This window comes from Eschscholzia californica, unplaced genomic scaffold (assembly GCF_041429995.1).
Source record: "Eschscholzia californica isolate CP2 unplaced genomic scaffold, dmEscCali1.0.p SCAF_6, whole genome shotgun sequence".
Lineage (NCBI taxonomy): Eukaryota > Viridiplantae > Streptophyta > Magnoliopsida > Ranunculales > Papaveraceae > Eschscholzia > Eschscholzia californica.
This window is the reverse complement of record NW_028238483.1, coordinates 16,753,391-16,778,451: the sequence shown is the minus strand read 5'-3', so window position 1 is coordinate 16,778,451 and position 25,061 is coordinate 16,753,391. Positions and strand designations below refer to the sequence as shown.

Genomic DNA, 25,061 nt, shown 5'->3' with positions numbered 1-25,061 from the left:
CAGCCGGAAAGTTTTCCGACCGGCGAGCTTAAATTTTTTTTTTCTCTTTCTCTCACCACTCTGGCGAAGGGGTTTAGGAAAGTAATTTGAAACTGGTAGGTGATGAAAGCAATAATAAACATACTAGTAGCTGAAAGAGTTAAGTGGGTAACCCTAAAAAGGTTTCTTTTTGTTCCAAAGCTTAAAGAACAAGAAAAAAGCTACTAGCTTTCTCAGAATCTATATTCTTTCTCTCTGGAGCTTCTGGAGAAGCTAGTGTTTCTTCATCAAGTTCTTTAATGGCGCCATCACCACCATCTTCAACAACAGCAACAGCAACCAAGAAGAGGAATCTACCTGGAATGCCAGGTTTTGATCTTAATTTCATAAACCCAAACCTAAAAATCCAATCTTTTATTGCTTGTTCATGAAAAAATTGATTTTGATTTGTTTTGTTTCAGATCCAGGTGCTGAAGTGACTGTTTTATCTCCAAAAACTTTAATGGCGACAAATGGATTTGTTTGTGAGATTTGTAATAAAGGGTGTCAACGTCATCAAAATCTTCGACTTCATCGTAGAGGTCATAATCTTCCATGGAAACTTAGACAAAGAAGTAGTAAAGAGATACGAAAAAGGGTTTATGTTTGTCCTGAACCTTCTTGTGTTCATCATGATCCCTCTAGGGCTTTAGGGGATCTTACTACAATTAAAAAACATTTTAGTAGAAAACATGGAGAAAAGAAATGGAAATGTGAGAAATGTTCAAACAAATATGTTGTTCAAACTGATTGGAAAGCTCATATGAAAACTTGTGGACTAAAGAGTATAAATGTGATTGTGGTACTCTCTTAAGAACAGGCCGACTCCGCCGAAGGGAACCCCCCTCCGCCAGAGTTTTTAGAGAGAGAGATGAGAGAAAAAAAGTTTGAAGGTCGCCGGCGGGAAAATTTTCCGGTCGGTGACCTTCGTCGGAGAAGATAATGGTGAGTTAGAGAGAGAGGGGTGAGTTGGAGAGAGAGAGGTGAGTTGAAAAGAGAGGTGAGGTGGAGGGAGGGAGAGGGGTGACGTGGAGAGAGATGTGTGGTGGACAGGGAAATGAGGTGGAATTAAGGTTTTATTTTTAATTTTATTTTGAAAAAATATTTAAAGGAAGGGTAGTTAGGACATTTACGTCAAAAAAGGGGGGCATATTTGAATTTACAGAAATTTGGGGGCCATAAAGGAAGCTGGTCACAAAGTAGGGGACAAATAGGAATTAACTCATTTAGAAAATAAGGAAGGAAAAAAATGGTCTTTTGACAGGTTTTTGACGGGTCGGGCCTGACCTGTCGGGCCCAAAACATAGGCCAGGCCGGGACCTGGAAGGAACTTCGGTCAACTTGGCCCATTTTTCCTAGGGGTTAGGTAAGACCGGGTCGGCCCGGCCTTTTAAACAACATTAATCTTCTCCCGACTGGCTTACAATGCCAACTGGAGTCTGATCAGGATTTCATACATTACTTTCATTTGATATGAAAACTTCTTTTGCTAGAGTATGAGCCGAACAATTAAGATTTCTTGAGCAGTAAGTAAATTCTATATCATGTAGTTTATTAAGTTTGGATAGTATATCAGTCATTATTGGCCGAATTCTCAATGGCATACTCTTCTCGGTCGATAGACAACTATTAATCACCACCATCGCATCACCTTCAACAATAGCTAGAAATTGGTTCACTTGTTTCACTAAATTCAAGGTCAATTGTTTCGCTTTTGCTTCAACCTCTATCAGACAAGATGCCTCAATCTCACTAGTTTCAGCTGATACTAAATTTCCATTAAAGACCCTACACACCACTGCTGTTGTTGCCTTTCCATGAATGAAGGCAGCATCAAAATTGAATTTCACTCCTCCTACTTTCAGTGCTTGCTTTACCGTTGGTGTTTGATGTGGCGTGAAAATGCCACATTTAGGTCACTTAACTTTGATTAGTTAGTTCTTTTCGAGTTTTATTTCTAATTATTTATGTGTTTTTATTGCTAGGTAGTTTATTTGGAGTTTGGCGTGTAATTCGGAATAAAGAGTGCGAATTATCACATTTTCATCTTATGCGGCAAAAGGGAAGAAAATAGCTCCAGAGGTATTTTGGTCAAAATCAGAAGTCAAACAACAAGTGAAGTCAATGACGAGTCCGACGGTGAAAACGGAAGCCGATTCAGAGTTCGGACGGAGAAGTTGTGAATGAAAGAAGCCGAGGTTCGGTCTTGAAACAAGGATTCTATGAAGGCACCCCCCTTGGTTCTAAATGTAGAGACAAGATGAAGGCACTCCCTTGCTTTAGAAAGAAGCCCAACCCAAGAGCCCAAAGAGGAAGAGAATAATAGTGATTCTATGGGCACCTTTTTGGTCCAAGTCAAAATGGCCTAAGACTTAGTCAAGTTTGACTAAGTCTAGGGTTGTGTATACGCAAGTGAGAAAAAGGAATCAAGGGAGGACACTATTCATCATCTTCTAGCTTGGAAAAGAAGGCAAGAGAGTTCTCCAGAGTTAGGGTTCCTCATCAAGAGGGTTTGAAGGAGAAAAAGAGAGAAGGAAGAAAGAGGAGGGTCGGCCAAGCATAGGCCGGCCAGCACACTAGGCCGACCTAGCGTGGCCGGCCGAGCTGCAATACGAGCAGCAGCTCGGGACTGCTGCAACACGGGACGGACAGCATGGGAGGCTACAACAGCGACCGACTCCTCAGCACCAGCTCGAGATGCGCACGGTACCATAGCAAGAACGGCCGGAACAGCTGCTATCCGGGTAGCAGCAGCTGTTCGGTTTCACGGATGGCAGCTACACGGACAGCTTGAGAATGCATTTGCTGTCCACGGGAGACGCGACCTGCAGCTCGGACATGTATGGGACAGCGCACGGGGCTCGGAGCAAGCTTCCTTTGGCCGGAACCTCCATGTTCTTAGCCGGATTTCTTGTTTCTTTGGCCGGAATTATCTAGGGTTTCCGGCCACTTTCTTGGCCGGGAACCTTAAGGCTTTTCTTCCCCATCATCTTGGCTAGCTTCTCATGTGGTTTGATTTGATTTTGGGTTAGAAATTGGTAGAGAGAGAAAACTAGGGTTTAGCTTTAATGGAGGTTTGTGATAAATGGAGAAGATGATGGTGGTCGCTATTGGGAACCCAGAATTTGCTAAGGGGAGAGCGGCTGCACCTTAAAGACTCATATTTTCCGATCTTAGCCTCGAACTACATCGAAAAAGGGAAATTCTCTCATCATCTTCTTTCCATTTCTTATTTAATCACCATGTTTAGCTAACTTTAGTGTGTCGATTATATGAGATGAAATGTGATGAATTCGTGATTATGTTTAATATGATTTGATGTTTTGATTACAAATTGATGTTCATTTATTTCGATTATCGTTTTGATCGTATTTTCATGTGTCTTGTCAAGCACTTCGCATAGTTAATAGACGAAACGAAGTATTCGATATCGATCGTAGTCTAAGTCATAATTTCATGTGTCTTGTCATGCACTTCACATAGTTAGGCGACTAGACAACACTTTCGTTGACTCGGGATTAACCGATTTAGACGTTTGTTTGACTAGGTATGATCTCCGGATATACATAGTACTCAGAGACATCTAATTTAGGAGTCGAATATCGATTGTACCTTGACACATCAAATCGGACTACACATAGTCGTAGGTTTATCATTATGGATTCCCGGACTTCGACACCTCCTTCACTTATTTGTTTCCCGAATCGAGTCTTACCGTCTCCCGACTCTTGTTCCTTCGATTCTTCTCTAGAATCTCTCTCGCCCGTTTATTTTTATTGTTTAGTTTAGTTTATTTTACGTGTTTGCTTTATTCTCTTATCACCTTATTCGATCAAACCCCCATTTATCTTTGTTTTCTTTCCTTTTTAGTCTAAGTTAGCTTGAAATATCTAGACCGGTGGATAAGACCCTTCGATATCCAAACTACCTTCCTATCCTTGGATCGATCCCGGCTTTGCCGGATTACTACTTGATACCTCCGCTTGGGTGTGCAACCTTTTCGGGTGCATCAGTGTTTCGTCAGTCTTCTCCCTTCTAGTTTGTTTGTTGGGGATCATTGTCTATCTTTTTAAAATCACTATGCATTAGTTTTGTTGCATGAATAGTACCTCCTGGAGGCGGCTTTATTCCTTCAAGCACCTATTTGTTCCTTTCATCAACAGATCTCGAATCATCGACAATCTGTATGTATAAGGAATAAGAAGCCCATATTTCCTTCGCCCTGTTGCACCGTTTAAATATATGATCCACATCCTCATCTTATTTTCGACTTTTGTTGGAATTTAATGTCGGTTATCTCGTGGGAATATTTTAGGTTGAAGAACGAGTCTCTCAAACTATTTGAAGAAACGTCAACCGCCATTGTCAAAGAGAGTTTTTTACCTCTTCATTTACTTCCTTAATTTCTAAAGTCAAAACTTCTTCGGTAACCATAATCGATTTAATATAACTTGAATAGGATTTTGTGAAAAATCTATCAAGGGTTTTGGGTTCGAGATATCGAACTTTGAGATTTGCTGGAGTCAGGCCTCTCCTTCTAGCGACAATTGTTGATGTCAAAAAATGGCTATCTCTATTATCAATCAAGAAATAGAGACCTTGATGTTGGATCTTCTATTTGATTGTGATTCCGCCTTATTAATCGATACTGCTTCCTCTAATTCCCGCTCCTCGCTCCTAAAAACTTGAGGGAAAACTTACAAAGAGTTCAGAAACTTCTTTGACGCTCAAGACAGTCAGATTGCCCTTTGCAGTTAACGAATTGAGTATTGATTGATTATTGGGGAACGTAATGAACTTACCTTGGTGAAGGTGATGTCATGTTCTTTTATAGGGTCATTTTGGATCGACTGTGATACACGGTGTGCATGAAGCGGGTTTCATCCACCGTTCAGGGTTAAGACTACTCTTCGCTAGTTAGGCAATTTAGGGTTTAATTCCTCTTTGAGTTCATCTCGTATCTTGGATATTTAGAGGTTCCCACGTTCAAGGATAGTTCGTAAGTGTCCTGCCTAGTTAATAGATCTTCTCGGAGATGTTTCCTCTTTTGAGACTCTTGAAGCCCAAGTTAGTTAAACATTCATGATCGTAGTCGACTGAGATCTTTGGGAAGATTCGGGATCAAGTCGGTAAGTGTGCGGCTCACTTCTGCCTTACCATGTTGAGGGTGTAATATCGGCCTTGCTTACGTGGACCCCCCTATACTTCTTGAGAATCCCAGTGCAGACCTGGTTGTGTTTGAGGCAGGGCTGGAGCTCCTTAGATGATCTGACCGACCTCTAGATTCTGGGCTTAGGTTGCGGATCTCTTTGGGCCTAGCAGTCATGTTGCCTTGAGACGGGTCGACCCGTGGGCTTCTGCTATTTTCTTGACTTCTTGACGGTAGACAACGGTTGACCATTTTATGTATCATCAAAGTCGATCCGTCTTTCTTCAAGATTCATAGATAGGGTTTAGGGGGGGAATCGAGCGAGTTCGGTCGGGCTCGGACTCTTGCTTCGCGGGCATGGGCTGATCGGGCTCAAGAGTGAAATGTCCGATCGGGTTATCGGGCAATTCAGTCGGACAAATATGAGTATATTTGTGCCCGCGGCCCGGTTCTGCCCGAGAGCCCGCTCGGCACTAACGGGCTCGGGCTGGCGGCTCGTGGGCATTTTCAATTAAAAAAATAAAAAATACTAAAACTTAATTAAAGAAACAAAACATCTAAAAACCCTAGAAATTTCATTAATTCCCAAGTAATCTTTAACAAAAGTTACTTACATCATAATACAAAAACAAACATCTAAAAATCCTAGAAATTTTCTACAATCATGCATCTATTTACAAATCAACAAACCCACTTAGTCAAACATATTCTTCTGCAACTTTTCTAACAAGAGAAAAATACCCAATAACAACACAAAAAATAGCTACAATATTACCCTCTTTGAATAAAATCTTTATCACAAAATCTCTCTAATCTTTCTAAAACATATATACAAACTAAATATAACTAAAAATTTACGTCATCAGAAAGTTACATGATCTAAAATAAAGATAACTAAAGTCTCTAAAACATATCTACAATCTATATTTTATAAACATCATCAACAAAAAAAAATACATCACATTTGTTTCACCATCTGTTGATTTCTTACCATCTGTTGGTGAGAAAGAGAACAAAAAGTGAGAGAGAGATAGAGAGAGGGAGTGAGAACAGGTATGTTGATGTCTTACCATCTGTTGGTTAATATTATCTATTAACATGTCTTTGACAGAAAAATATATAGAGAGATTAAAAATCTCAGATAAAAAAAACACTTTGGATCATCTTAGGGTATAGGCTTTAGAACTTCTTCATCTTAGGGTTTAGGCTTTAGAACTTCTTCATGTTGAATCATCTTAGGGTTTCGGTTGGTTTAGAACTTTAGGTTTCGGTTAGTTTAGAACTCTAGGCTCTTGATTGAAGAAGAGAAGGGGAGATCAGAGACGGAGAGAGATCAGAGAGAGAGAATAGGCGTAAAAGAGAGCTCTGTTAGAAACTTGGGGTATTTATAGGCATTAAGGGGCGTCCTAGAGTTTTTAACCTGACGCCCCTTCTGATCCAACGGTTGAGGTCTCTCCCGATTCCTCAGTCGTTGGATCTATCAAATAATTTCGGGTTACGGTCGGGCAGACTCTATCGGGCGAGTTTACTGTTTCGGGTAACGGGCGGGCGAAAGTCAAACAGGCGGGCATATTGGGTCGGGACTCGGATAGAGGGTCTTGTCCGAATCCCGCCCACTATAACCCGAAATAATGGGTCGGGTATGCCCGGCTCGGGTTCTATTCGATCTTCGGGTACCAACGGTCCAAGCGGATTGGGTCGGGTCTCGATTTCCAGGATCGTTTTCCCAGCCCTAGATAGGGTTAATAGCAAGAACCTGTCAGTTGTCTGAATAATTGGCGAAGGGGGATAACAAGCTGCCAATATGGGGCAGCAATTGTTCTTTCTTATAGGGATATTAGTTGTGGTTTTAATAGGCGATAGTTGTTGGATGATAATTTAAGATTGCTCATGGAGTTGATTTTCGGGAAGGATCCCATAGTGGGTTTAGGACATGAGGGGGAACCAGTCAACATAGTCGATTCAACATGATTAGTCATACCAAGAAATAGTAGGCAAGTGATATGAACACCCATTAAAACAATACCAAACAATAAGTACAAGATGAGTACTTGAAACGAGACAAACAACCGATATTAGTGATCGGAGAAGACAACTGATATTAGAGATCGGAAAACAAAACTATAATACTTTATGTAAAATTACTTACGACTCTTATACTATGAAAGAACTCAATAGATACAGTAAATTAGGATGGTTGTATATCAATTTCTTATATTACATTTATACTAGTAGGGTTTACAACTAAACGAAAACTCTACATAATAAGAAATAAACACAAAGGAAAGACTTGATATACAAGAAATGCAAGAATATCTCAAAGGATATTCCCGAGATTCTTACTTGGGTGGGGCTCTAACCGAGTCCCACAGGTTCACTAGATTATCCATAGATAAGTTAAAAACTAACTTATCAGGTTGCAGCCAAGAAGCATAAGATAAAATCAAAGAATATAAATAATCATTAGTTTGACGAGTTGAATGAGGAGGCTGAGAAAAGATCTAGCAATAATACTTAATAAATTCTGACATACAAGTAAGGAGACAATTTGATGCAGGCGCATAACATGTGATTTGAGGTTTTTATAGTACATAGTTGTCAAATGAGAGCTTTAAGCTTACCATCATTGTTGAATACAAATAACCACAAGTAACCATAAAAGAATTCGAAGCATCCATATCACTCTATCAGGTTAAACAACCGAGAGGAAAAACACAAAAACATGATAACTTGGTTTTGTCGATAAGAGCAAACAACTAAAAGAGATAACGGTCGAGTAGGAAAAAGGGTCAGAACCAAAAGGATTCTAACTTCTTGCAACAACGAAAAATGACGATAGTAAGACCACGACAGTAGGGGAAGAAACTCGACTCGGGTTGAGTTAAAAAAAAAACTTTAGTGCTCTAATACCATAAAATATAATGAGATTCAAATAATACTATGGTGATCAAGGTGGCCATTCGTCAACTTTGTATATTTATAATGAATGTACAATAGTAAATTACATGGTATTAGGAAACTTATACAAAAAAGGAAAGCTAATAAAATAAGAAAGATGATACTGCAAAATAGAGAGAAAGAATATCAGAAGATAACTCATGACTTCGATTTTTTCTTTTAGGCTCAATAAGATGTTTCAGACTCCAAGTTCTAGAATCAACAAAATGCTATTGATTCTAGATTCTAGGTATATTGGAGGATTCTTGATCTGTATTGCAGACATACTAGAATGCTTTTGATTTCATATACTTGATTCTATCTTTTTAATTTCTTATATTCTAGACATATTGAATTCATAATTTATTCAACAGAGAAGGAGAGACTCAACGGAGTCGTTCTGATATTCCCACTAAAGTGTTATTCTAGATACACTAGATTCCTCCTGACTTTCTCCCCGCTCTAACTTTAGAGGGAGTATTAATGGATATACCACGACACATTAGTGTTGCCTATTGAAGTATATTGAAGGAAATGCTTTTGGATATCTCTAGAAGACACTATGAAATATTAAATATAACAATTGTAAAATCTTGTTTCCTATATGTAATTATTTCCCTATTTACAAGTTCTCTACAAACCCTATTGTAAACCCTATATATATGTATGCATTCAATTAATATAATTTACAATTGATTAATATAAGTACTATGTCTTCTTCAATTTAACATGGTATTAGCGTACAATTAATATTTCTGGGATTATTTACAATTGATTAATATAAGGATTCTCATTAATTTTAAATTTCGATCATCCCATCAACAAAGGTCAGTGCTTGATTGCTCATTCACTTTTTTATTAATTTTTTTTTAGTATTTTTCTTGTTGTTTTTAGCCTCTTGAGAGTCTGAATTTGTCTTCTAGAACTAAAATTTCTAGATCTGTTTTTTTTTGTCAGAACAAGACCAGCAGAAACGATTTTTTTTTTGTTAGAATACCAAAACGCCTAAAACCAGGGTTTTCTTAAACCATACACCCATACTTACCGTAGTCCATGAAGTTTGACTGCATCTTTTTTTTGAAAAAAAAAAGTTGACTCAGTCAGCGATTTTTTACTCGATCTTCTAGAGCCCACAATAGTTGTCTCTAGCCACCGTTTGGGCCCAATACGTCTTTTCGAGCCCGCATTAGCTGTTTGTAGGTACTCCATCAATTTTCCACACGAGGGTTGCACACTCGGTTTGACCCAACGACTCTGAACCCGAGACTTGACCCGTGACTCGGCCCGCTAGTCTTCCCACAGACTTCTCTCTGTTCGAACCCCTAGTCGCCCGTTTTCTTGCCCGACATACCTTCTCGCCGACCACAATTCTTGGTTGTTCGACCTTCTAGTTGGTTGCTATACTCGGCCGGCGACGAGCTCTGAAGTGTCTCCATTTACCACAAGCCTTTTCTCTCTCTGGTCGATCCGACAACACCCTCTCTCTCTAGAGCTCTTTTTTTCTCTATTTCTAGAGCCCTTTCTCTCTCTCTCTCTCTCTAGAGCACTTTCTCTCTCTCTCTCTTTAAAGCACTTCCTCTCTCTTCAAATCCAAAAACAAACGACTAATTTTTTTGACCTACCAGATCGATCGGTTTTTGGGCTCCATCGATCAGATGTTCCACTTTCCATTGCTCGAATATAGTTTCCCAGAACCCAACTAAGTTTCACATAAATCATACACCCCTAAATCGAGTGAATTTCCCAGAGATTTTCTTTGCCGCCGACCTTTTATTTTGTGACAACTGATTCTTATTTACCATAACTTCTTACACTTCACCAACAAAGTTGCATCTCTACACCTGAACAAAACAGTTTAGTCGAACGCAATCATCGTCATTTACTCGACGCTGCCCGCGCCTTGCTTTTCCAGGCACACCTCCCTTTAAAATTTGAAGGAGAATGTATCAAACGACAACCTATTTAATCAATATAATGCTGACCCCAATACTTTCTTACAAATCACCCCCATGAAATGTTGTGTGATTCCTTAACTCTCTGAGTTTTTGGTTGCCTATGTTTTGCAACAAACACCAACATCCTAACGTGAACTTTGTTCGATACCCACCTGAGAAGAAGGATATACGGATTACGACTTAGAGGAACACAGTCTCTATGATTCTCGAAACGTGAACTTTTTTAGGGAAATTTTCCTTTTGCTTCAGCTGAACGTCAATCAACGTCCCCTGAACCAACCTCATACACCTCGTTTACCTCAGACGACTATTCCTTCAGTCCAATCGACGATGCTTAGTTGCCATGTCATGACTTGTATACCCTCCCGTATATGGTGGATGAACATTCCCACTCTCCCAATACCATGACGGACCCTCCCCTACTGTGCGAGAACTTACGTCTTCCACTGCTATCCCAATAGAGGAATCCAATGTGACCCCTTCTGATTTTATGATTCATTCGCTGGAAATTTCTCCTTCGCAGGATATTCAACTTTCGCAATCTGACCCCAACCCATTGTTGGTCGCTTCTTTAGAAGAATCGTCACCCTCTTCCCGATCAGTTCGTACAACCAACCTGCCCACCTGCTTGCATATCTATGCTCTTGTACTACTTCGCCTACAACGTCCACACGTTATCCCTTAACTGACTATATGAGTTTTTACAACTTTAGTCCCTCTCATCAGGCATTTCTTACTTCTGTTGTCGACTCGGAAGAACCTACATCCTATTCCGCCGCCAAAGCTTTTCCAGAATGGCCTATTGTAATGGATAAGGAAATTCAGACTCTTCAACCAATCGACCTGGTTATTAACTCCCTTACCTCTTGGTAAGAAACCAATTGGATGTAAATGAGATTATAAGATCATAAACGGCTCTGACGAATCAATAGAACGTCATATAACGCGACTCATCGCTAAGGGTTATACCCAAGTTAAAGGCATCGACCATCATGATACTTTCGCTCCAATCGCCAAATTGGTCACTGTTCGTGTACTTTTTTCCAATATTGTCATTAAAGATTGGCCCCTCCATCAGTTGGATATGATTAATGCTTTTCCCCAAGGTGACTTGGACGAAGAAGTCTACATGACCATCCGCCTGATTTTTCTAGAACTGGTGCCCACAAAATATGTCGTTTGCACAAATCCCTTTATGGATTAATACAAGCGTCTCGACTGTGGTTTGCTAAATTTTTTACTGGCTTACAGACCGAAGGTTTTAAGCAGTCATCTTCCGGCAATTCCTTGTTTTATTTTTTCGATGGCCCGATTGCTATCTTCGTCTTATTCTATGTGGATGACATCATCATCACCGACAATAATGCCTTGGAAATCTCTTCTCTTTCGACAACACCTTGAGAAACATTTTTCTCTTAAAAACCTTGGTAGACCTTTAATACTTCCTTGGAATCGAAGTATCTCGTTCCCCAAAAGGTATCTTTCTTTGTCAAAGCAAATACGCCTTGGACATTCTTCGTAACTTGGGAATCCTCGTAGCTAAACCAAGCTTTTTCCCTATGGAACAACATTTAAAGTTATTACCTACTGATGGTTCACCATTAGACGACCCGACTTCGTTTCGACGTCTTATTGGTCGCCTTCTCAATGTGACGGTGACACGTCTTTGGTGATGTCAAAAAATGATTTCCCGTTAGATCAGCATGAAATAGGGAGTTGATGCATGACAGCCTCCGTTATGAATGAATCCTCCGTTATGTTGGGGATCGATTAGCTCTGTGTACCTGCTTCCTGCTCTGGTTCTCTTTGTTCCAGCTCTTGGCTCCTTACTTCTGCTCCTTGCTCCAGCTCCTTGGTCCTAATCGTCTGTTTCCAAGGGGGGAAAACCTGCAAAGGGTACGAAAACCGCTCCGACGCTCAAGTTAGTTAGGGTGCTCTTTGCAGTAAAAGAATGAATATTGAATGATCCTTTTGGGGGGCGATTTGTAAGAACTCTGAGTTTCTGGTGATCTTTTTTTGGGTAAGGAGATCGTGTCCTGTGAAGGATGATGTAGGGGGCCTTTTATAGGCGATGTTAGGCCGACTGTGATTAGTGGCGGTGGTGAGGCGGTTGCCGTTAATCCGAAGGGAAAGTTTCCTCCCTTGAGTATCTAGGGTTTCTCTCAGAGTCTATCCCGGATCTTTGATATGTGAAAGTTCCTAAGTTCAAGGATTCTCCGTAGATATCTTGCAGGTGTGATAGACTTTAAAGGAGAAGTTTCCTCCTTTAGATACGTGGAGTCCAAGCTAGCTTAAACACTTCGAGATATATGGCCGACTGAGATCTTTCTACAAGTTTCGGGATTAAGTCGGTAGGTCGCTTGGCGCTGCTGCCTCCCCAGTTCTGGGCGTAAGACACTGGCCGAACCTGTGTGGACCGTAAGACACTGGCCGAACCTGTGTGGACCCCCCTCACTCCTTTGAAGACCCTAGGGCTGATCTGTCCATGCCAAGGGCGTCTTACAGGGCTGGTTTCTTCTGGCCGACCTCCCAGTTAGGGGAACATTCGGTGGACCATTAGGAGCTCAGCGTTCCTTCTGCCTTAAGCCGGCCTGACGTTGTTAACTTCGGGTCTGATCTTGACTCTTCAGACGTTAGTCAACGTCTGGACATTTTATGCATCATCAGTCCTGACATTTCATTTTTCTTGAATTACTCTAGTCAATTCATGCAGAATCCCCACTCGAACAATATGGATGAGGCGACTCGAGTTTTTCGTCATTTGAAAGGCACCATGAATCATGGCCTCCTCCTTTCTTCATCCAGCATTCTGATCATTTTCTGCTTCACGGATTCTGGCTGGACCAGTTGCCCTGTCACTCGTTGTTCAACCACCGGCTACATCACTATGCTTGGTTCGATCTCGTTGTCTTGGAAGTCCAAGAAACAACCGACTGTTTCTCGGTCTTAGGCTGAGGCAGAATATCGGACTCTCGCTACACTCACTGCAGAACTGCAGTGGTTGAAATATTTGTTTCAAGACCTCTGTGCCCCGATTCCAGAACCCTTTCAAGTCTACAGTGACAATATGGCGGCAATGCTTATTGCCGCCAATCACGTCTTCCACGAATGAACCAAACACATCGAAATCGATTGTCCTTTCGTTCGTGAGAAATTCGAAAACGACTCACATTTGGTCTACTAATCAAGTAGCCGACATCTTTACAAAATCATTTGGTTCCGATCCATTTCACAGGTTACTCTCGAAGTTGGGCTTGATTCAGGTTTCTTCCCGTGCTTCAACTTGTGGGGGGGTTTTGAAGTATGTAGATGAAAAGGAAGATATCTAGAAGATACTAGGAAATATTAAATATATATAGCAATTATAAATTCTTGTGTCCTATTTGTGATTATTTCTCTATTTACCGGTTCTCTACCAATCCTATTGTAAATCCTATATATATATATATATATATATATATATATATATATTCATTTAATCAACACAATCTACCTTTGATTAATACAAGTGTTGTCCAATATAACATTGGCACCTAGAAGCCTAGGGATCCAACCACCCCGCAAAATCGGCGAACACCCAAGCATCTCTCAACATATTTGGACAGATCAACTACAGATGAGGACTACCAAGATTGCATTTATCCTTATGTTATTTTCCCTTTTTTTTGTTGAAAGGTTATTATCCCTTCTAAATACTGTATCCTATTATGTACAAATAACCAAGTTAATAAAATATCAATTCATCTCCATCTTTCTCTCTCTCAGCTACTTTTTGTGACTTCCAGTCTTCCATTATATTTATTATCAAAAACTTCACAATTTTATTAGCCATTTCTTGCTTCCTCTCTCTCCTTTGTTAACTTGATCCTCTTCAGCGTCACCACAGCTAACAACAACTATAACATACTGATGCAGGGAGATTTTTGGAAAATGACTCGAGAATTTTAGATATCTAATAATCTAGTTATTTTAGTAATTTCACATTTTTATTAGTAGAAAATTAATATTTTTAGCAGTTTTATATTTTTACAATTTCTACTATTCTAGTATTTTATTTTTTAGGAGTTGCTATTTGAGTTGGACTAAGATTAGGAAACCCTAGGCCTATATAAAGAGGGTCTAGAAGTTGTTTCAGTCATTGAAGTTGATCAATAAAATTTAGTATTTTAGTTTAATCTTATTAGTTTTGGTTCTACAAGTCTTAAGACGGAGATCTAAAGGCTTGTTCTAGGTTTTAAAAGTTTTAGACGGAGTTCTAATTTTTTTCGGAATTTCCTCAGCGTCAGTTCGCATCAAGAGCGAGGTTTCTCCTGCCTTAATGGCAGAAGGCAAGGCTAGAAACACAACCTTCGACGGTGATCGGAGCAACAAGGCTGCATGGTTAGCATTAGACAGAAAACAACATCAATTAGACCAACTCATGGAGAGGCTTAACACCTATGTGAATGTCAATGCAAATCTTAAGCAGTCAACCATTAACAGAGAACGTGTTAAGAGATTCGCCCTCAACCAAGCTGTTAATGGATACGATAACAGAGAACGTGTTGAGGGATTTGCCCACAACCAACCTGTTAATAAATACAAAGAAATCACAAGTAGTCTTACAACAAATACTGAAGTAATATATGATTCTGAGATGTCTTTTGTTGTGGATGAAATTAGTGATACTAATCTAGACACAGAAATACCTGTGGATTGTGCTATGAAGCAAGTTGATGAAGAAATAAAAACTGACATTATGAAGAGTCTAATATTATCAGCTCTCAAGATGAAGAGTTTGTTATTTCAGAAAAAGTTGATAATAAAGTTGTTTTGAAGGAAGATGTGAAACTTAGTGAGTCAGTTATCGGACCGATGAATATTCCTTCATATGCAGATCCTTTTCTAGTATTATGTGAATCTAAAATGGTTTCCAATGGATTGGTTAGTAGTTTTATTGGGCAGTCTTCACATAAGCTTGTGATTCTCAATCACTTTATTCATGATCCTCACATACTTATTTTTGGGGTGAAGAAGAAGATTCAACTAGATCACAAGTATTTTGATTATATGATAACTCAACCTTCGTTCAAATCTGAATATTTGGTTATTCCTATACATAACTCGCAGAAAAGTTGCATTAAGGGAGTAGCAATCACCATGACAGCTAAAGTCGATTAGTAAAGACGAGACGAGTTTCTTTGAAGTGGAGGAGACTGATGCAGAGAGATTTTCGGAAGATAACTCGAGAATTTTAGATATCCAATAATCTAGTTATTTTAGTAATTTCGTATTTTTATTAGTAGAGAATTAATATTTTTTAGCAGTTTTATATTTTTAGGATTTCTATTACTCTAGTATTTTATTTTTTAGGAGTTGCTATTTGAGTTGGACTAAGATTAGGAAACCCTAGGCCTACATAAAGAAGGTCTAGAAGTTGTTTAGGTCATTGAAGTTGATCAATAAAATTCAGTATTTTAGTTTAATCTTATTAGTTTTGGTTCTACCAGTCTTAAGACGGAGATCTAAAGGCTTTTTCTCGGTTTTAAAAGTTTTAGACGGAGTTCTAATTCTTAAGACTTGTAGAATCAAAACTAATAAGATTAAACTAAAATACTGAATTTTATTGATCAACTTCAATGACTGAAACAACTTCTAGACCATCTTTATGTAGGCCTAGGGTTTCCTAATCTTAGTCCAACTCAAATAGCAACTCCTAAAAAATAAAGAGAGATGCTAGAATCACAAAAGATTTTGACCAAAAAAAGTTCCCAGCTGATGTGGATGTTGTGATTTTCATCTCTCAACGCCTAGATTTGGTCAAATTTTGAAACTACACCCGCCACATCAGCTGGGAACCTTTTTTTGTCAAAATCTTTTGTAACTTTATCATTTCCCAAAAATAAAATACTAGTAGAATAGTAGAAATCCTAAAAATATAAAACTGCTAAAAATATTAATTGTCTACTAATAAAAATACGAAATTACTAAAATAACGAGATTATTAAATATCTAAAATTCTCGATTTATTTTCCGAAAATCCCCCTACATCACCTACAAGTGCCAATGGTTTTAGACGTGACCTTTACTTTGGTGGTGTTATTTTACTTTCTAAAATCCATACCAATTATTACTGAAAGTGTGTTTCGATTGTGATTTGTCAAAAAATAATTGACATGTTTATTTTTCCTTTTCTAAAAATGGGGTGGTGGTCCTGTATTTTATGGACTGGAATGGCTGTTGGGAAGAAAATGCAACGACCGGTCGCATGCATAAAGGGACGAAATACCAAATTATTAGGGTAGAATGACGGGTGGTACGTTGAAGTTAAGTAATATACTTGAACAGAGAGAATAAGAGCAATTTACCCATGTGCGGAATTAGAAATCCACAGGGACTGAGTGGAAATCTAAATCTTTTCTTTTGTTGCAAAAGAAATCTGAATCAATAAAAGAGAAATTCATATGATTTCTTTGACAGTGATAATGGTAGCCATCACATTCCAATTGATAAATAATGAGATGTAATAAGCACCTTAACTATCAAATTTCTACTCTTACAACAAGGAGCCTAAAGTCCTGCTAAACGACGTGTCTATAGTCCAACTAAACTATTCATTTACACTTTTAATAACTCAAGTTCGATAAATCGCAGATATCAGTATTCTACTTCTGTGAGTCAAACCTGGAACTCCTAAAATTTTCGAGTTCTTTTTTTTTTTTTGTAGAAAAGAGTTTTGGAATTGACCAATACTGTCGACCACTTGGACAACCAATTGTTGACAGACAAATTTATATTTCGAACACTAAACTTCTTTTTATCTGAATCCCATATTCAATATATAGAAATTTTAGTTAAATATATGTAAATCATGCCAAAAAGTAATAATTTTGCTAATTGAACAATGCGTACATAATAGGACATCATAGATTTTTTTTTCATTACAGCACATCATAGTTTGGTTATTGGATTTCTCAATCTTTACCGAACCTTATCTTTGTTACACTAAAGACTTTAGCTGATAGTTTTGTTAGAGTCTTATGGGCACCTCCTTCGTGTTATCTATAGGCACTACATTTATGTCTTACGTTTACAATTTAGTAACACCACCCTCTCTCTTCTCTCAAATGCCCCCTCAAGCAGGGGTGAAACAAGACTATGAGCTTGTCACAAAGGGGAGAAACACAGCCAGACAACCTTAGTGAGAAGATCAGTTGGTCTTGAAGGAAATGAATATGACGAATTTGAGCGAGCACCAACTGGATCATGAAGGAAGTGATAGTACACTTCAGTGTGTTGCAGGGGGCGGAAGCATGTGAAGACTAACATAGGCTACAGCCTGGATTAAGTCTTAGTTTCGAACCAAATCTTTAGCAACTGACAGAGATAGCCTGATTGGTTTAAACTTGAACTTTGCGCTTAACAGGCTTTAGGACCGAGTTCACCTAAACGAATTTCAATTCTTTCTACTTTTAGACAATGAATAATTTAATTTTTGGCCCCAAATTTACAATGAAGTCCCGATTTTACCCTTAATTCGTAAGCAACAGCCACTTTGACACTCAATTGTGTCTAGAATTCCCTTTTGCCCCCCATTTCTTTTTGCACTTCGTAATTTAAATTTTTGTTATTCTTACACTTCATCTTTCTATATTTTTCTTCATCTTTCTCCACTTTCCGTTAATTTTGTGCGCTCATCAGTTATAATTTTTTGTTAATTTTTGCGAAATATTTAAGTTTTTCGTTTAGAAAATATACATAAATGTGAGATGGTCGTTAAGTATATACTGTTATGACTTGAAATCACTTTTAAATAACACTTTTACATGTATAATAGTTAGAAACTTACTTATAGTGACTTTTTGTTAAAATTTTAGGCTATTGTGAAGTTAAAGCTTAGCCTTGTATAAGTTAAAATCCTGGCTCCGCTCCTCCTGATGTGTTTCTTGGGAAGGGAAAAGAATGAAATTTCTAATACATGAGTAGGAAATAAAAGGATAAAACACAGAGAACTGAACTCTCGAAGTTGTCGTTTAAACACAAGTATAACATTATCTAGTTTCTGTCTGGTATAACCTTATTAGTTTGTGTTTATTTGTGAAACGTGTAACCTTATTTAGTTTGTGTCGGTTTTTTTTTTGTTCAAAAATTTGTGTCGGGTTAGTATAAAAGAATTAGTTACTGCGATAATTTTCTATTTAATGAGAAAACAAAAGAAAATTGATGAAAAATTTAAATTGAAGTTTTTGTTGTTACACTAGGGTGGTTTGAAGAATAGGAAATAATAACAAAGTTATGATTACCAAAAGCATCTTTAGAAGCGTACAAAACTAAAAATTGAATTTCAGCTATTTGAGTCAAAATAATATTTAAAATAAGTAAAAAAGCTGAACACACTATATAATTATTATGTAAAGAAATATATAAAGACTAAAATACCTTTTTTATCACATTGTGTAAGTAATTCTTTTACTTTTTTTTTTATAAAATTTTAAATCTATATAACTTTTTTGTTAGATGTCGGATCTTGATGAAATTTATATTTTTGAATACGAGTTTTTTCATTATCTTTCTAACAAGATCCACCTTAAATACTTTTTCAACAAAAATTCCAAAACTAAAATAACGATTTCTTTTACCTTTTTTCTTTTGAAAACTGAGTTTGCGTTTTGATATGCAAACATAGTCGGGATTTGCTATTTTTCAAACTCCGTCTGAATTTACGATTTTGCATACTCAGTTTTCATAGGTTTACATCTGGAAACTCGGTTGGTACCTGCAATATATGCATGCAAACTTCTTCAGACGGTGTTGGAACCTCCTCATATCATGGTAACAAGTTCCCTGATGGTTATAGATCTGAATCGGAATATCGATACCTTGATTAATAGTAGTAACAAAACTATCTTCATCCTCGATCCATCAGTGATGAAGATATTATTTCTCCAAAACCCCTTTTAAATGCTTGAGTAGTTTATCTTACCCTTTTGAAGCTATAGTCAACCTATAATTCAAAACACCCTCGTTATCCAACTGGCGATTTTCATCGTCTGGTCCATGAATGATGGTAGGAATTTGAAGAGAGAAGGAGTATGAGAACCGTCTTCAGTATCGGGGGAATAGATTGTCAACAAGATCTCTCACGTCGAGAGATGGGTAGATTGAAGGAGATGATGGTTTAGAGTCCTTGACTAGATTGGGAGAATCGACACACGGGTGAAGCGAAGAAGAAGTGGTTTTAGGATTTGATAGTGTGAGAGAGAGAGTAAAAGTGATCAACAGAATTAACGGTCTCTCTCTCTAGAGTTGCGGGTCAGTATAAGAATGAGTTACCTAAAGGCACTCATCTGTTCGTTTGAATAACATGTGTGAGAGAGTGTTAGTTAAGTAAGTAATTAGTCGTTAAGATTTATGTTAGAGTCTAACTAACTGTCTCACTCTCTAAACTCCCGATTGTGTAATACTCTATAAGTAGTGGATTAATTATAATAAAGAACTTACTTTGCTTTTCATGGTATCAGAGCCCTAAAGAGTTTCGATCAAATCAGAAAACCTAATTGGGACAAGAAATCAAGAGAGTTGGATCGTTTGCTATCAAAGAATCAACCATTCAATCTCCCATCAAATTCGACTACAATCAAATCGTCTGTCACCAAGAAATCAGCGATTCGATCATCAAATTTGCAAGAAGTGAAGAAATTGAATCTCCAAAGTCTTCTGTATCACCAAGTCTCTGATAAAATGGAAATCAATCTCCACATGTTTTGTTCTTGCGTGAAGGACAGGATTTGATGAATTATGTTTCCCATTTGCTGAAAACAGTACCATTTTGTCAACTTCCTCTCCAACATCTGCTTCACATTACCTGCCCTTACCATTGCCATCTTTAAGTTCTGCCCCCTACACTAAATGTTCCCACCTATCACACTGAATACTCCCTCCATGACCAGAAACCCTTTACCGGTCCACCCTATCAACCAACTACCTCATCCTAAGCTGATAGCTTTCCACCTCCCAGCAGCTCACATCCAAATCCTATACTCCCAACACCACCCCTCTCTCCTCTGCCACGACCTGTTTTAACTTCTTCAAGTAATGTTCATCCAATGCAAACACGACTCAGAAGTGGGATTTTCAAACCCAAAAGCGTTCCTGACCATGTTGCTCATTTTACCACACCAGACGCTCTTTCATGCACCTTTATAGCTTTCATTGCCTCTATACCTAAACCTAAGACCTATAAAGAGGCAGCCAAGAATGAACATCGGGTTCAAGCTATGCAATCAGAATACCAGACTCTTATTCAGAATGAGACATGGTCTCTCACTCCCAAAACCCCATCTATGAATGTTCTTGGCTGTAAATGGGTATACAAAGTCAAGTACAAGTATGATGGATCTCTTGAGAGATACAAGGCTTCGTTGGTAGCACTGGGTTATGACCAACAAGAGCGAATAGACTATCGAGAGACTTTCAGTCCAATGGTAAAGATTCAAACTGTCAGAATCACTCTCACCATTGTTGTCACTAATCAATGGTTAATTCAGCAACTGGATGTCTCAAATGCTTTCCTTCATGGGGAGCTCAATGAGGATGTCTATATCAGACAACATACTGGTTTTCTTGACTCTCAGCACCTAGATTGGGCTTGTCATTTATTCTATGGGCTTAAACAAGCTCCTACAGCATGGTTTACTAGGATATCATCATATCTTATCCAGTGGGGGTTTTCTAAGAGCTCCTCAGATACATCTATGTTTGTGTATTATTCAGATAATCACACATTGATCTTTCTTTTTTATGTTGATGACATCATTCTCACTGGCTCCAACACTCAACTGATGTCTCAATTGGTTTAAGATCTTGATAGAGAGTTTGCTATGAAGCAGTTGGGATCACTGCTCCTCATCATTACGACTTACGCAGTCTAAGTATATTGCTGAGTTACTCAAAAAAGCTGAGCTTCTAGATTGTAAGCCTAGTGCCACACTTGTGTCCCATGGAAAGAGGGTCTCAAAACTGGATGGAGAACCTATTGAGAATCCACTTTTTTATAGGAGCTTAGTTGGGGGCTTCAATATGCTACAATGACCAGACCAGATGTCTCCTATGCTGTCAATTACTTGGCTTAATTTATGCATGATCCCAAAACCACACATCTTGTGTTGTTAAAGAAAGTGCTTCGGTACTTAAAAGGAACACTTGGACCAGGGATTACCATCACAGCTGGAGATATATCCTCTCTGTCTGGCTATTCGTTTTCTGATTGGCGTAGTTGTCCAGACTCTAGAAGGTCCACTAGTGGGTACTGTGTGTTTCTTGGCTCCTCATTGGTCTGCTGGTCTTCTAAGAAACAGAGTGTGGTGTCTCGATCATCTACTGAGGCTTATAGAGCATTATCTTTAGCTACATCTGAGTTGTTATGGACTTCGTACCTGTTGAAGGAACTTCATGTTTCACTCCAGTTTCCCATTGTGCTGCACTGTGATAACATGGGAGCTAAGTATCTGGCATCAAATCCTGTCCTTCACGCAAGAACAAAACATGTGGAGATTGATTTCCATTTTATCAGGGACTTGGTGATACAGAAGACTTTGGAGATTCAATTTGTGACATCTTAAGCCAATCTTGCAGATATATTTACCAAAGGAGATTTGGCTTCAACTTTGGATTACATCAGGAGCAAACTCATGTTTCTCCCTACCTCCGAATATGTGTTTGAGGGGGGCTGTGAGAGAGAGTAAAGGTGATCAACAGAATTAACGGTCTCTCTCTCTAGAGTTGTGGGTCAGTATAAGAATGAGTTAGCTAGAAGCACTCATCTGTTCGTGTGAATAACATGTGTGAGAGAGTGTTACTTAAATGTTAGTTAAGTAAGTAACTATTCGTTAAGATTTCTGTTAGAGTCTAACTAACTAACTCTCTCTCTTTCTCTCTCTCTAAACCCCCGATTGTGTAATACTCTATAAGTAGTGGATTAATCATAATAAAGAACTTACTTTGCCTTTCAGATAGGAAGAGGAAGCTATTACCAGGGTTAGATTGAAGAACTTGCGGTAAAAAGAAGAGATTTCTTCGTGGGTAGTTGAGATTCCATGGATGTATCCGTTTGTTTCATTGCAGTTGCAGGAAGACTTTAATGGAGTCGGAAGATTTTGAAAAGTAGAGAAAGTGTATTCATCGGTGTTTTTGGAATAAAAGAGTTACAAAATGACCTTAATTACACAACATTTCAAATATGCGGAACAACTAAACATATAATAGCTACATTTTTTTGTTATTTGAAAAATTGAAGTGTTTTTTTAGTTATTATGCAAAATAATTTGACTCAAACAATCATTTTATAATTAGAAATTGCAATAAGATGGATTCCAACCCTTCGCCTCCCCTTGGTGAGTGTGTATTTTATCGCTTCACACCAATATTTAAGTTTCATTTTCGATTAAAATGTAGTGAGAAGACGGTGCTCTAGCCTGGACTAGCCCACCTTTGATTTTGCCTGTAAAGAAAAAGGAAATTATCTTTGTTAAAGAAATTTGGTCAAAACTTCCTATAATTTTTTGATTGGGTGAAAAAGGATCAGTCAATTATTTTTAGTCTGTAGCTCCCTGAGTACTTTTTTAATTTGCAACGTCATGCGATAGCTTTGCAACGCTTTACGACAACTTTGCAACGCCTTGCAATAGGTTTTCAATGCCTTGCAGCAATTTTGCAACGCCTTCCAACAACTTTACAACCGCTTTGCAACAACTTTACAAAAATATGAAGTTTTTAACCACACAAAATACAAATATTTGAGTTTTTAACAAAAAAAAAGAAATTTGGGTTTTAAAAAAAATATATATATAACTTGTCTTTTTAACTACAAAAATATAAACTTGGGCCCAATTTCTAACCACAATTTTGTCAAGACTACTCAACCGTATCTTGACCAGGATAAGTTGGTTTGCTTGTTTTGGTGTCCTGGAAAGTTTTTTTAACTCCTATTTCTGTCTTGAAAATTTTAAATTTACTCTGTGAACAGTGAGAGCAAAAATGTGGTGGTCCAGGAAACGCCTGCAACCAAGAGTACTGCCTCTTCCAGATATTCTTCGTTTAAAACATGTGCTGTTTTTCAAGTATAAATTGAACTGATACCAACATAAATGATTCAAACAATCTCTTATCAATCATAGAGAGAAAGGGAAACAAAAATGGAGGAGATGAAGATCTTGATGATGAATAACCCATGGGTTGTAACTGCTACATCTGCAACTCTACTCATTTCCATGTTCTTGTTTTTCACAAGAAAATCATCGAAAATGGTTTGGCCTAAAGGACCAAAAACCTTACCCATCATTGGGAATATGCATCTTCTAGGTGGAAGTAAGGCACTTCAAGTTATCTTACATAACCTTTCCAAAGTTCATGGCAGTGTTATGACAATTTGGATTGGAAGGTGGAGGCCTGTTATAGTTGTTTCTAACCTTGAACGAGTTTGGGAAGTTCTCGTTAACAAATCATCGGACTACTCGGGTCGATATGTGCCTGATGTTATAAAGTTTGTCAGTGCAGATTTCAGAACAATCTCAACTTCTGATTCTGGTCCTCATTGGACTAATTTAAGAAAAGGTCTTCAAAATGTAGCTCTATCACCCAACAGTCTTGCAGCTCAATTTCAATTCCAAGAGAAGGATATAATCAAAATGACTGACATTCTTGAACGAGAAGCAAGAAATAACAATGGAATTGTTAAACCACTTGATCATTTGAAGAAAGCTACCGTTAGATTAATAAGTCGATTAGTTTTCGGTCCAAATTTTAATGATGATCAGTACGTAGAAGATATGCATAATACTATCGACGAATTGATACAAATGAGTAGTTATGCTCAACTTGCAGAAGCTTTCTACTATGCTAAGTATTTACCAAGTCACAGAAAAGCTGTTCGACATTTCGAACAAACAAAACAAATAGTTAAAAAATTGATACGCCCATATATTTCAGTGAGTCCTCCTCCTAATACTTACTTACATTTCCTTCAATCGCAAAACTACGACGAAGAAGTTGTTATTTTTGCCATCTTCGAAGCTTATCTTTTGGGTGTGGATAGTACTTCTTCAACTACAACATGGGCACTGGCATTTTTAATAAGAGAACCAAATGTTCAAGAAAAACTTTACCAAGAACTTAAGAATTTCGCAGAACAAAACGACCGAGAGATCATGAAAGTTGAAGATATTAACAAATTGCAGTACTTACAAGCTGTGACTAAAGAGACAATGAGGATGAAACCAATAGCACCATTAGCAATTCCTCATAAAGCTTGTAGGGAGACTTCATTGATGGGGATGCCAATCGATAAAGGTACTAAGGTTATGGTTAATATTCACTCTTTACACCATAACGAAAATGTTTTCAGTGATCCTTTCACGTTCATGCCGGAGAGATTCCTGAAAGTTGATAATCAAAATGTTAAAGCAATGGAGCAATCATATTTGCCATTTAGTGCAGGTATGAGAATTTGTGCAGGAATCGAGTTAGGTAAACTTCACTTTGGTTTTGCACTTGCTAATCTTGTTTATGCATTTAAATGGTCTTGTGTTGCTGATGGGGTTCTTCCCGATATGAGTGAAGAATTAGGGACAATTCTCTTTATGAAGACCCCACTCGAAGCTCGAATAGTTCGCCGTAACTAATTATCTATGGTTTTATGGTGGATTGGCCTTCATCTGACACTATGCCAGATGAATTAGTGGTTTTATTAAGTTTTTATGAATAAACTTATGTGTGTTTGGGTGTTCTTTAGTTGTAATATCTGCCGTTTTGGGTGTGTTAGTTTGGTACAACAATAAGAGTTTGATTTGTTACTCGCTCTAAATGTCTTCTCCAAATTGTGAGAGGGAATTTGAGTGTGTGTATGTGTTGTTTCACTTTTTTTTTTTCTGGAGATCTTCAAGATTCTTGGAAGTAAGAAAGAGTGAAACACAACTTGGTAATCAAATAAATGGACGTTTTAATAAATTAAATATTGTATTGTATAA

General features: G+C 38.0%; 1 protein-coding gene and 1 pseudogene across 2 annotated transcripts; both read left to right on the top strand.

Moving 5' to 3' along the window:
* The first annotated feature begins 278 nt into the window (after positions 1 to 278).
* LOC147532050 (zinc finger protein GAI-ASSOCIATED FACTOR 1-like) lies at positions 279 to 832 on the top strand. The gene is made up of 2 exons (XM_086649891.1): positions 279 to 348; positions 441 to 832. The coding sequence occupies exons 1-2, from the start codon at positions 279 to 281 to the stop codon at positions 830 to 832; spliced, it is 462 nt and encodes a 153-aa protein (XP_086506017.1).
* Positions 833 to 23,171: 22,339 nt separating this feature from the next.
* LOC147532049 ((S)-stylopine synthase 1 pseudogene) lies at positions 23,172 to 25,041 on the top strand (annotated as a pseudogene). Its single transcript, XR_015227360.1, has one exon. The product of XR_015227360.1 is annotated as a (S)-stylopine synthase 1 pseudogene (transcript).
* The last annotated feature ends 20 nt before the right edge of the window (positions 25,042 to 25,061 follow it).

Bases quoted from the DNA above. Each gene is read 5' to 3' on its own strand.
- LOC147532050 (XM_086649891.1), top strand. From the start codon at position 279: ATGGCGCCATCACCACCATCTTCAACAACAGCAACAGCAACCAAGAAG. The intron at 349-440 runs GTTTTGATCTTA...GTTTTGTTTCAG, and splicing joins GAATCTACCTGGAATGCCAG to ATCCAGGTGCTGAAGTGACT.